The sequence below is a fragment of the Macrotis lagotis genome, chromosome 2 (genome assembly GCF_037893015.1).
Source record: "Macrotis lagotis isolate mMagLag1 chromosome 2, bilby.v1.9.chrom.fasta, whole genome shotgun sequence".
In the NCBI taxonomy this organism is placed as follows: Eukaryota; Metazoa; Chordata; class Mammalia; order Peramelemorphia; family Peramelidae; genus Macrotis; species Macrotis lagotis.
Window position 1 is genome coordinate 335,232,989 of NC_133659.1, and position 13,946 is coordinate 335,246,934.

The 13,946-nt window shown below is 45.7% G+C and overlaps 1 protein-coding gene across 1 annotated transcript in view; it reads right to left on the reverse strand.

Moving 5' to 3' along the window:
* The window catches only part of MPPED1 (metallophosphoesterase domain containing 1), a 77,455-nt gene that overhangs the window by 40,063 nt on the left and 23,446 nt on the right, over positions 1–13,946 (reverse strand). Inside the window, exon 3 of the mRNA XM_074220839.1 lies at positions 1,393–1,618. Within this exon, the coding sequence (XP_074076940.1) occupies positions 1,393–1,618 (226 nt within the window). The remainder of the gene's footprint in view (positions 1–1,392; positions 1,619–13,946) is intronic.

A 13,946-nucleotide genomic window follows, 5' to 3' on the forward strand; every position in this document is an offset into this window, starting at 1 on the left:
GTACAGTGTCTAAAGATCCTGCACCAAGACTAGGAGATCACCTCAAAGGAGGCAATCGAAGCATCAGACCAAAGGGTGTCCACTGTCCTTCTCCCCCACCATCATTTTGTGCATCATTTGTGAGGTGGGGTGGAGAGGATATCATCCAATCACACACACACACTGGCCGAGGCCCCTGTCTCACCTGCTTATCTTCTGTCATTGTGGAGTTGTTATCTTGTGGGACACTGCTGGTATATAGCAGGAGCCTAACAAATGCTGGCTGCTGTTTGTTTGATGTGCATCTGTCTTCCAAATAGTCTGGGAGCTCCAGGAGGGCAGCACCCTCATCTCATCCTAGCTTTGTATCTTCCCTGGTGACTGGCATGGCCCATCTGCCAATCAGCAGGTATTTATTAAATTACTCTATGAGACTAGGTGTGGTTCCAAGGAAGGACTCTACATGCGGGACTATCAGGAGCTAAAAAGGTCCATTGAGTCCCAGGCCTTACTTTATAGATAAGGAAACCGAGACTGCAGGAGAGGAGGGACTTCCTAAGGTCATCCGGATAGAACAGTCTGTATTCAAACTCAGGTCTTCCGATGTTCTATACACTGGCTTGTTAACACCACACTCTGAGTGACTGTGTGTGTGTGTGTGTGTGTGTGTGTTCGCATTGTGGCTCCCCGCACCCTACTGCTCCACTCCCCAAAGCCTCAGGGCCACTCCCGTCCAAGCAGAGTCCTCTGAATCTCACAATAATGCCAACCAGACAGACCTGGCATCTGGTTGGCCTTCTCCCCCTGAAGTCAGTATTCGCTATCTCTGTCCAAGGATTCCTACAAACTGCCAGGGAGGCATGTTCAGACCCAGGGGGACAGAGTTCCCATGCCATCCTATCTAACCACTGTTCACTTCCCTATATCACTCCCTCCTCTGTCCTCGCTCAATAACCAGCCCAGTGCTCCACACCTCCCAGTCTGGGTGTCTCTCTTCTCTTCTAGGTTCAGCTGCCTGCCTTTCCATGTTGGGTCCAACAGACATCTGTGGCTGACATTACACATACATGTCTGTCTGTCTGATGTTCTCTCTGTGTGTGTCCCTGTGATCTCTTTCCTTAGAGGTCTGGGATCTCCCTGGCTGGCCCGACCTCTCTCTCCCCATATTTCCCACTACATCCAAGCTTATCAGAGGAGGGCCACCCTGACTCTGCCTTTCCTCCCCGGCTTCCTATCTCGTAACGGTCCACGAGCCGCCGGACACTCATTGACGCCACGTGAGGAAAGATGCCGTTTTCCCCTCCCCACCCCTCCCACTCTCTCCCACCCCCCTTGCACAGGGTGATGGCAGTTTGACAAGGACAGCAGTGAAGGATGGAGGCCAAGCTGGTGGCCAGGCAGGGGCCTGCTTACCATGGGGAGCCATAGATCCGGAATCCCCGCACGGTCACCTCCGAGTCCTGGAGGTAGATGCAGTTGGTCAGGAGGGACTGTACATTCTCGTAATTCTCCGGCTTCAGTTTCGACACCGAAGGGAAGTAGTAAAAGTCCTGCTTGATCAAGTCGGCCATGAATTCCTGGTCGAAGGTCAACTCGTGGTTCCCAGCGATCACGATCTTGTACTCGTAAGGCAGGCTTCCTGGGGAAACATTGGGATATCAACTTGACAGTCAGGGAGGGCCATGCTGAGGACCAGGGACAGGCACTGGCTCAATGGGCCTTGAGGATTTCCCTTGGGGATTGTTCATGCAAAGCATGGACCCTCCCGTTGGCTCCCATCTGGTGCCTGCCATGCTGCTTCCTCTGGTCCTCATGGGGCAGGGGCTCAGAGAAGGTCAATTAATTTTAACCTGAGACAAAACTAAAAATGACCGTGAAGATAAATTGGAGAGACAACATTCAAATTCCAATATTTCCACTTGGACACCCTTGTAACCTTGGGCAAATGGTTTTACCTTTCTGGGCCTCAGTTTTGTCCTCTGCAAAATGGGGGTGTTGGATAACTTCTAGTTTTAAATCAATGAACCCGGGTGACCTTTCCCGAGACATTTTCTCTCACTAGAACTCAATTTCCTCATCTATAAAAGGGGGAGGCAGGACTAAATAACTTCTAAGAAGCTTATCACCTGAAATTGAAAGCATCGTTTATACAAAATTCAAATATAAGTTTTTAAATTTCTGGGATAATTTTTTAATTCAGAACATCCTTTTACTTTGGTCTCTCAGGTATTTGAGAAGAGACTGACTTGGACAAGTCACTTCCCTTTTTTGGGCCTCTATAGTTCTGCATCTGTAAAATGAGGACAATAATACATGCATTTTCTATCTTTGAGGAAAGTGCTCTACAAACCTAAAAGTTTGGCAACAAGTCCTGTGGCAACCTCGGAGCCTCACGGTTGGAAAGGAGCTCAGAGTTCATTTAGTCCAGGTCAGCCTGGAGAGGAACCTTTCTCAGTATCTCTGACAAGCAGCTTTGCCGTCTCTGCATAGATTTCCAGTGTCGGGGAACTCACTACGTACTTGACTCTGATTTTGGGCAGCCATCTAGGTAAGGAGGCTTTTCCCCTCATAGAGCCAAAGCCGGTTTCCTTATAACTTTACCCTCGGCCCTAGGGAGAGGGAGAGTTGAGTCAGAGAATGGAGGCAGGTCTGCTGCACTGTGTGACCTGGGGAAAGTTTCCTCCCATATCTGGGTCTCAGCATTCCCTAAACAGTCAGGAAGCACCTGGCTCTAAGGAAAGACTTTCTTACAACTGCCTGGAGATCGAAGGGGTTACTTCCCAAGGGGACAGCAGTGGCTGCTTTTGTCTTGGAGCCCTCATAAAGGCTCCCATCTTGTAGATGGGGAAACTACATCACAGGTGGTAAGTGAGGTGCTGGTGGTCACCCAACCAGTGAACAGCCAGATTCAAATCTCAGGCTCTCCTGACTCTGCTAGAGGATGCCTTTCTCATCAGAAGGAGGGAGCTCCCTGCAGTGACAGGGTAGTCCTAGAAGGGATTCCTGTGCATGGTTGAGTTGGACTCTAGACCGTGTGTGTGTGTGTGTGTGTGCGTGTATGTGCATATGGATGGACAACCTGGAGCTGGAAGCTCTAGAACCAATAGGAGCTTCTTGGAGGACATCTCTTTCAACCTCCCATTTTATAGCTGAGACAACTGAGGTCTGGAGAGAACCAAATTCCACATGTTGTGACTGTAGCAACTTTGGGATCCTAATTCTATAGAGCGGATGGAGCTGAGAATGATTAGGAATGCATTCCCTGTCCATGGAGATCTTGATGACCTCTTCACTACTGGGTTCTTTTATTATTAATAATAATATTTAGTCAGCCAGTAAGCATTCATTAAAGGCCTACAGTGTACCACTGCCTGAGGATCCAGAGAAAGGCAAAAGACAGCTTATGATGTTGAGGAGTTTGCAGACCAATGGAGGAGACAGCCTGCAGACACCCAAGTCCATACAGACACAGACACAGACACAGACACAGACACAGACACAGACACAGACACAGACACAGACACACACACACACACACACACACACACACAGACACACACACACATACAGACACAGGCACAGGCACAGGCACAGGCACAGGCACAATCTCATGTTGCACATTGGTCCAGCAGAGACAGATACACAAACACACACACAGACAGATACAAGCACAGTTGTACCATCCTCATGTTGCCCACTGGTCCAGCCTCAGCTCCTCCAGGTTTCCTCCAAAGCTCAGGTTTGCCCTTCCCCTTCCTGAACCTCACTCTCCCCTCCCCGTTACTTTACATACACACTCAGTGCACATGAGCTCCCCCCCACCATGGAGAGAGACTGGTCCTTGCCTTCTGTGCCCTTGTGTGCATCACCAGGATGGAGACCATTGCCTTTCACCCAGTTGGTGCTTAATAAATGCTTGCTGATGGATTGCTTATCCTGTCAGTAGTTGACACCAGGCAAACCCACAAGTGATGAAACCTCCCTAACGGTGCTTCAGATGGGCAGCAGAATCATATCCTATTTCAAACCACCTCCCTCATCACGACTTCTGGGGCACTGTCATATGAAATCCTGTATGGGCCCTGGAGGAGTCATGAGCCTCCTCCTCCTCCTCAGCCACAAGGAAGGACAATTTCATGGGGGTGGGGGGGGTCCTGTGCTCAGAGCTGGGAGGTGCATAGATCATTAGTCTCTAGTCCCTGTCTTCAGAGCACCCACATCTAATGGTGAGAGGAGAATGCAGACCCCCCAGGGTCCTATGAGGACTGCCTTCCTCTCAGGGTGCTCCCAAGGATCCAATGACAGGTGCTGCTATGTTCAACTGGTTTCTGAAAAACTCAGTCAGAGATGCTTGGGGTCTCGTTAGGCAAGGCTGTTGTACAATTGCCTTCCCAGCTCCAAGGACCATAATGGAGAACAGAAAAGAGATACAACTGCTTGGAAGGGAAATGATTTCTGACTGGGGCATCATAGAAAGTTTATCAAAAAATGTGGCGTTTGAACTAAGGCTTGAAGGAGGGATGGAAATTCAACGAATGAAAATGGAGTTGAGGAAGAGAAGGAGATGGAACAGGGAGCAAAGGCATGGTGGTGGGAATGAATCAGCCACTAAACATTGATTAAGCACCTATTGTATGTCAGGCCCTCTGATAAAACCTCAAAGTGGGTAAGTAGGAGAGACAGCAAGTGGTCCAATTTTACCAAAGCATGGTATATATAGAGGAGGCACATTTGAGAGAGGGATGGGAAAACAGAGCCAAATGCAAAGTAAACAATATTGAACAGAACATTGATGGTTCAGTTGGGCAGTTTGGGTTGCCATGGTTTCAAATAGTTGGACCAAAGTGACCATGTGGATCTCAGATCCCCAAAGGCTGCTCCACTGCTGTCCATGCAGCTGGCTGGCCAAGCCCAGTCTGCTCAGGCCTAGTGCTCACTGGGCAGCTGTATGAGCAGGGGGAGGGGCCAGGAATGGGGGGGCAGTTCCATTTGTTCCTTGCTCTCCTTCATGCCATCCCTCCATCCATGAGCCAAAGAACTGGTTACAGGCAGCACTGGCACCCATGTATTCATGTCATGTTTCTGTCTGTGGGTGTTAAGCAAATTAGCAAATTACTCTAACTCTAGGATTCCATTTGTTATCATGACACCCGCTGACTGTGACGCAGGCCAAGGACTGCTGCCTGGGTGCTACCAAGTGCTGTGCCTGCTGTGTCCGAAGGGGGAGCACTTCAGGGTCCCCGTCTCCCCTTTTCTGAAGCAATTGTAGTTTGGGGGAACCCTCAGTCTCAGGATCATTTGGCTGTGCTGCCTTCTCAGGTACAAGGGCCAGCATGGGCTTCCAAATGGTCTTAGGGTCTCTGCGAGCAAAATGGTGGTCATCTTCAGTTAGTATTCAGGAAGTTTTTCAAACTTCCAATATTTGAAAAGATTCAATATTGATTAAAACCCCAAAGGCCAGAGCCAGGAACTTCTTGTAAAAGAGTAGCATCTTAAAGAAAGGTCATATGGAATTGGCAGTCAGAGGCCCTAGGTTCAAATCCTGGTACCACACTCATTGCCTGGGTGACCTAGGGAAGATCACCTCCCTGACCAAGAACTCCAGTCTTGAAGCTCCTATCCATTTTTAAACAGATGATGCCAGAATCCTGCCAAAATTGCTCACCCTGGGCCTCAGTTTCTTCCTCTCAATGATGCATAGAGCAGTCTAGATAACCTCCTAACTCTAAATCTGGGATCCTGGATTAGGAAGAGACTTTGGTGATGATGTTGTCTGACATCGGGGGGCAGCCTAAATCCAGATGACACATCTGGGACACACTAGTACCTTGAATCCTACCAGAACTGAGGATCCCTGGGGGGGGGGGGGATTTCCAGTGCTTGAATAGCCCTACTGATAATGTGGGGAGCATCCAGAGGATGGCAGCCAGGAGGGGGAAGACCAGGTGAAGGACCTGGGGAGGTCTAGCAAACATTCTTGAGAAATATTTTCAAGTCCTGAAAGGATCAGATTGTGAAGAGAGATCTGTTTGGTTCTGGTTGGTCCCAGAGCTAGGAGCATGGTAGGACTCTGCAAAGTTAAACATTGAGGTTGGATCTTAGGGAAATCTTCCTAGAGATGAGCACTGTCCCAAAGAGGAATGGGCACCTTTAGTGGGGCAAGTGGAAGCTCCCCTTCCTCCAGAGCTCTTTGAGGAGAGGCTGGTTATATGTTGGAGAGGGAAGTCAGGTCCAAGTAGCAGGCCAGACTACATGATACCTTCCAGTTCTGAATTCTGTGAATGTTCAGACCATGACAAGTGTGAGTGAGTTACTGAAAATCATAAAAGCCCAGATCTAGAGCTGGAAAACCTGAGGGGTGACCTGACCCAAGCCTCCCATTTTTCAGATGAAGAAAGTGAGGCCCAGCAAGGCCCTGGGAAGTTCAGTCTCAGGTCCATAGGCATAGTAATCCAGAGTTTTCTGTCCCCAGAGCCTGTGCCATGACTTCACATTCGCGAGGCTTGCATTTCCTGGCTTCATCTTCCAAAAGGTGATGATTCTTTATCGTTCCCAGTTCCCCATCCCATTTAAATGAAAATGTTGCCTTGAAACAGCCTAATCTGTTACATTCAACAAGCTCGGCGCCTGCTCCTCCCATCATCTCCGCCGTTTCCTTCGCTCCATATTGAGTTAGACAGGGTTTTAGTGTTGTCTAAATGTGGTGATGATGGAGTCAATGCCCACTTAATGCTTTTCTCTCTCATTCCACTCTGCAAATACAGCACCGAGGGGGGGAGGGAAGGAGGGGGAGAGGAGGATGAGGCAGCCGCAGCCCAACTCAACTGCCTCTGATTGCATTTTTAGCACCTCTTTGACGCCTTCACTGTTTAAATACTTGCAGAAGTCTGGGAAAAGCACATTTCCACATTTGCTAGGACTGCACCCTATGGGATCCAGAATTACACTGGGAAAGAATATCCCTTGGGAGATGTCTAAAACGGTGAGGTAGTCCGCCATCTTAACCTAGTGAAGAGCCACCCACACTCAAAGACTACTGCAATCTAGAACAAGGAGACAGGGAATTTGATATGTCTAATTTTCTCCTCAGGGACAGAACATCCCCCTTCCTCTAGAGAATGAGAAATGATTTATAGTTAATGACTGATATTTAGGGAGGGGGAGTCAAAATTTCAAAGCAAGTCTATCTTCATGGGGAGTCCTGCAGAATAATCCTAGACTCAAAACTTGGCCACCCAGAACAAGTCTATGGTCTCTTCCTTTCTCTTGCCCATGACAGCCTTTTGGTTCTGGGAGACTGTTGGAGCACCATTTCTTGATATTAAGGTTTTCAATACTCCACTTCTTCAAAGAATCAAGATGTTATCACCATGGGCATTCCCTCCCCTGATGAGCATACCAATCCCTCTCAGGCCCAGGAGAGTCTTTTGATAGAAAATACTCCTACTTTTGGCTTATTGGCTTATTCTTTGAGGAGGGAGGTTTCTGGGCTTGGTTCAACTGATCTGTACTAAGACTATGATGGAATATCTCATGATCTAGGATCTGCCAGAGACTGCCTTTCATTGGCATCATCTTACTAGGCTACTATCCTTGACATAAGGATGCAGCAGAAGAGGGTCACAAAAGGGGTGACCTTTATATTACTTATTGCAGAATCCCCCAGAAGGGGCAATACTTTTGGCTATGAATCAGCCTGGAGTGAATGGAGGATGTATGAGAGCAGAATTTGGTATAGGGAAGGAGGAAGACAAAGAGAAAGGAGCCGGTGGGATGTTATGGTATTGGATGTTTGAGGAATGGGAAAAATGGAAGAGAATCACATGGAAAAAAGATCTTGGGAGCAGTTGGACTCTATTGCTATCCTGCCCCGTCTCGCTCTTATTTTGCCTGGTCTTCTAATTCCCTCAATCTTCAGGCATCTAGTCCCAAATTGCAAGGCATTCAATAGTTGTGTCAGGCTGGGGACTAAAGAGAAATGCTCTCATCTATTTAGCTTGCTGTCAGTATTAGCCATCCCATTTCCACTGGAAAGCAGCTTAACACAATGGCAAGTGGATGGTTTGATTGTGCTTCCTTCCAGCCAGGTCATCTGGTTGGCTATACTCCAGCATAAAGGGCCTCCTAATCATGGACTTGGAGTCTCAGATTCCTAAGGACATTCAAGGTTCAGAATCTTGTATTCAAAACCTTAGAATGGAGCAGAGATTCTTAGAATCTTAGACTCTCAAGCTTATAATTATAGAATCTTGAGAGTCCTCAGAGCTGAACTAGTCCAAACTTCCATCTCTCCTCAATCTCTTGCAAAACTCCCCCAAAATTAGAACCTGGAGCTCAATGTATTTTAGACTCACAACTCCTGTTTAGTATGGTCAATGTTCAAAACGAAGAAGCTTGGGATTACAAAAATAGGATGAAGGAGAGTTGTCAACTGTCCAGTGGAATGAGGGCAAAGTCAACAGCAAAGCAGATGACTTGGGGCCTGCAGTCTGCTCACACAACTCAATTCACCAGATGATGTCCAACTTTGGACTTGACTTGAGGCTCTTTGGATCTGGCTCAAAAGTCATGACTATATGGTCAGAGAGCTGGCTTCCTAATAAACCAATGTTTCCAAAACATGCTTCCACAGGTGCATTCCAGCTAATGCCAACCTATTTTTTTAGAACCCACAAAATGCTCTTGGCTGTCCCTTCTGTCCAAAACAAATATTTGTTTTGCTCCAACATTGGAGCAAATATTTGAAAATTAGAGCTCAATGTTCTGGTTTTTGAAATATTTCCTTTTTTTAGACAAATTTAATGTATTGGAAATCAATCAAACAAACAAACATGTGGATTGCCAGGATGTCAGTGTGGGTGTATGCTGGGGGCTGAAGGAGCAAGGAAGTGGGCAGGCTGGGCAGAGAGGTGGGGTTGTTTCATCATGAAGATCTTGGGACCATGGAATCCATGGAATCCATGAAATACAACCCTGTCATCAGACAAAGACAAAAGTCTTAGTGCCATTTTAATCTTTAATAAGGTTCTGGTTGGAGAAATATCAGGGAAGCCCCAGATGTGTGTGTATGTGTGTGTGTGTGTGTGTGTGTGTGTGTGTGGTATTTAGGGTATAAAAAGACAAGGAAAGAAGAATGGGGGAGAAGCAGAGAAGAAAAAGTGGGAGAGAAGGGACAGAGAGAAAGAAGGAAGAAAGTGACTTGCCTAGGATCACACAGCAAGTAAGGGTCAAAAGCAGGATGTGAAGGTCTTGCTGACTCTAGACTCAACTTTATCCACTGGAGCGGGGTGGGGGAAGTTATAAAGGGCTTTGAACACCAAACTCAAGAGTCAATAAACATTTATTAGATGCCTACTGTATTTTAGGCTCTGATCCCACAAGTAATAAGGAGCCATTGGAGTCTATGGAATAGGAAATGATATGGTCAGAAGTGGGCTTTAGGAAGATCACCTGGACAGCTAAGTGCAGGATGGACCTGGTGGAATTTATCAGAGTCCCTCTAGGCTAGTCCCAGACAGAGATCCATGGCTGGGGCCTACCCAGTTTAGTGTAGTCAAGTCTCTTCCTTTGTAACATCATACTTTCCTCACAGACTTTAGGATCTGGTCAAACTAGCCTTCTTGCTGTTTCACATAGTAGAGATATTAGGAAATTTGCTGGCTGTGCAATCCTGAGGAAATCACTTAACTTCCTAATGCTCCAGACAAATTCTCTAAGCCTCTTAACCTCTAAGGTTGCTGTGAAAGCACTGGAGGGACTTTCCTGCTCTGGGAGCCCTCTATGCTCCTAGGCCTCTATGTCAGTCCTCCTACTATGTGTCTTATATATGTCTATGTTGTCTCCCCAGGAGAATGCCAGTTCTTAGAGGCAGGGGTTGGAGTATTTTGGTCTTTGGATCTCCAGCGTCTAGTCAGTCTACTATGAAATGAGAGTAGCATCTGGCAAATAGTAGCATCTCCATTGGCGCAGCTTTCAAGAACCTGGGATGACATCTACCCAGAACCTGGCAATGGAGGAGGCCTGGAGTGATGTTCAGATTCTATAACCCAGTTTGAATTTTCATTTTTTTTCTTGGTGCCTAGCAAATGGCATGGAGAATTGGGGGAAAGGGGAACCAAATTTCTACCTTGGTTGAACTGCAAAAAAGAAAGGGGGAATTCTTGAATCAGCTGGGAGAAGCCAAGGGAGAAGCCAGGCAAGAAAGGGCAAATGGAGCCTCAACACTCCCCACCACATACATCTGAAGGGGCAGAATGTGGATGGCCCAAATAAGGATATCCAAATAAGGAGTAGATCTCATCCTTGGAAGACCAAACTCCTGCCTGTGTTTTCTCATGTGTTCTCAACCAAAAACCAATGAATGGACCAATTGTTCATGGAGGGTGCTAGAGAGGCCGAGATACTCCCAAGACTGGCTCAGCGCTTTGCCAAGCAAGATGTCTCCTCCTGGCATCACAGCTGTCAGAGCAAACCCGAATTAGCTCCAACGGGCCCTTTCACAAGTCCTAGTATCTTTATTTACATTTCCATTGCTGCAAAAGGTGTGAAATTATTCTCCTCTTTAAAATAAATCAAAGAAATAGGTCTATGCAATTAAAATGACTTTTTCTTTGGGGAAAGAAAATAAAGAAACCCAAATTCTTGCACTAAGTATCCAGGAAGGTGGGAGGAAGCAAGACATCTTGGAAGAGTTCCAATCTAAGATCTCATTTTGCCTACTGATTTTCAATCTTGATTAGCTTCAGGGCCCTAGACAAACCACATAACTATATTGGCCCTCAGTCTTTTCATCTTTAAAATGAGAGACTGATCTGGCAATCCAAAATCTCGCCCCACCCCAGCTCTTAACCTTGGGAATTCCATGCTATTGGAAAAACAATTTTTGTACAAAAGCATGGCTACAACCAGGGTTCCTGAGTTACCCCATATAGGCATCAGGGCTAACTGCTTCATGGGAACTAGAGATCAGTTGAAGGAGAAATACCTTCATCATTATTATTAAAGATAATCTTTCATTAGCTTAAGTAAGTCTCAGTCACTACCAAGAACATTTTAGACCTTGAAGATCATCTGTGGGGGCCCCCCTTTCTGCCGATGAAGAAGCCAAGGCAAAAGGGGATAAAATGACTGTCCAATACCAATGGCAAAGCTAGGAGAGGAGCCCCCAGGCCAGGCCTCTTTCCACTACATCAGAGCCAGACTCAGAATCAGAAAGGTCTGTATAAACTTGCCATGAGGTAGAAGATCTGGAAAATTTAAAAAATTTGTGAAAATTCAGATACTTATCCCATTATTCCTGGGTCTTAAGAAGAGCAATAAAAACAAATGATTAACCTTGACAATATAACATATGTCCAAAGAGAACCTATAGAAGAGAAGGTGTAGATGGAAGATGCCTCTATTTATAATTCTATGTATCCTTAATGTAGTATAATGATGATGATGATGATATATAACATTTATAACCTTTACAATGTTCCAAATACTTGCCACTTAACTCATTTGAGAGTCTTCCTGACTTCAGGTCCAAAGTTCTGTCTGCTGTATTACCTAGTTTTCCTAGGTTTACTATACAGAAGTGAGCTCTTAGAGGGCAGGGAGTTTCACTTCTGTCTTTGTATCTCTAGCATTCAATAAGGCCTGGCACCTATGCAGTCGGCACTTAATAAATACTTGTTGGTCAATTGGCTGACGGATGATGGAAGAGGTTTCCCTTCTACTGGAGGGTTATGACATGCACAAAGATAAGGAAATACACATAATATACAAAGACATTTCAACAGAAAAGGGCGTTGGATGAAGGAGGTATCTGCCTTGGGTCCTTCCCATATCCTGTAGAATGGGAGCTCCTGGGGGCAGGGGCATTTACCCAATGGTGTATTTGTTTCAACTTGTTTGTCCTTCCTTCACTTAGAGTTCTAATGATGTTGGAAGGTGATGCCATAGTAATTATGTGGGGAAGAGGCAATATGATATAGCTAGCTAGCTAGCTAGCTAGATAACTGACCTTAAAATCAAAAAAGATCTGGGTTCAAGTTCCATCTCAACTCATATTGGCTTCATGACCCTGGACAAAATCAAGCTTACTGTTCAGCTCTGGTTGATTCAATAGGAAAGTTTGAAAGTTCCCTGTTTCATTGAAAGTCCATCTTTTCCCCCTGAAAGAGGTTGTTCAGCTTTGCTGGGTAGTTGATTCTTAGTTGTAAACCAAGATCTTTTGCCTTCCAGAATATCATATTCCAATCCCTACAAGCCCTTAATGCCAGACCCTGTGTAATCCTTACTATGGAGCCTTGGTAGTTGAATTGTTTGTTCAGGGCTGTGCAAGGAGGTGCTGAATAAATGTTGAATTAAATGGCTGCCCATTTTAAAAAATCTGTCCTATCACTCCTTAAAGCCAGAGACAACGTCTCACCCACCTTTGTACCATTTTTAGGGTTTGGCACATAAGATGAACTTGCTCAATGCCTACTGACTCTTAGGTGGAAGAGGCTGGAATTTTTGTCTGCCCAGTAGAATTTTTTAGTTTTAAATCCCCAGGAAACCTAGTGTGTTTCATCCCTCCCTCTACTATCCCCCACCACCACCACTCCAGCCATTCTTTTGTAAATAGATAATTAGCACTTAAACACCCTATTCCCAGGAGTTTGTCCATTAACTTTAAAACACTGTAATTACTAGTGGTCAAAATGGCAGGCCTGAGACTTCTAATTCTAGTTTCTGTTCCTTTTCTGGTAGCTGAATTTCTGTCCTTTTGCAAAAAATAAAACTTGGCTCTGGGAAGAATGTTTTCTCTTGAAATGCAGAAAATTCATTAATTTTTAAAATAAACACCCAACCTCAGTTGCATAATCTATTGCTGGCCCTCCTAAGAGTCTACTTGGCTTTTACCAGTCACTAACTGGGTCATACAACCATAGATCTGAAGCACCAGATGTGGGATGGTAAGCAGAATACAGGAAATAAAATTTTTCAGAGATTGGGAGGGAAGGTTCTGCCTGTCACTTACTAGGTACCAGGGAGATGTGATAGGAAGTAGCTCAGGTCTGGGTCAGGGCCACATCAGAAATGAACAGGTTTGGGATGACAGGGCAGCACTACAGCTGGGGAAGAAGGTCACCTATCTGGAGCTAATCCACAAATGTGATGGGAGACTTAGAGCAGAGAGATTGTACATAAGGTCCCAAGTTAGAGAACAGAAGAGTACTATAGACCCCCAGGACAACTGGAGGAAATGGATGATGAATTACTCACACAAATCTCAGAGTTGGCAGAATGAGGAATTTACCATTTCAGATTCTATGAGAGGATGCAGAGACTGACCACTCTCTATCTGCTACAACATACCAATTCTAAAGCTAAGAAGATGAACTTTAAAAGGAGTGTGCATAAAATATCACATTTGCAAAAGGTCAAGATTGGAAGAAAAGTAGTGAGAAAATTAAGTCCAATGAAAAAGACCCAGAGGGTCTTAGTGACCAGAACTGTTACATATGAATCACTGAGATAACATGACAGTCAAGAAAAAGCTGTAACATATTAATAGAAGAAGAGTATCTAGCTAGAAGGAGGGAAGGGTCTCATTTCCCTCTGCCTTGCTCAGACAATGAGTGGAGATCAGTTCTAGTCACCACATCTCAGGAAGGGCATTGAGAAGTGGAAGAGTGTCCAGGGGAGGGTGACCAGGAGTGTGAGGGGACTGGAGCACAAGGCTTACAAGATCAAAGAATATCCAGTCCAAAGAATAGAAGTCCTGGGATAATGTGAACATTCATCCTTCAAATATCTGAAGGATTATCCTATGGGAGAGCAATGAAAGCAGTTGCTCTGGACCTCAGAGGGTTCCCCAAGATGAATGGGGGGCAAGGAGATGGAGGAAGATGTCTAGTCTGTAGGAGGCATAATTTCCTTACAATGAGATCTGTTCCCAAATGGAATGGGTGATATGTGGAGGAGGGAGGGTTCAA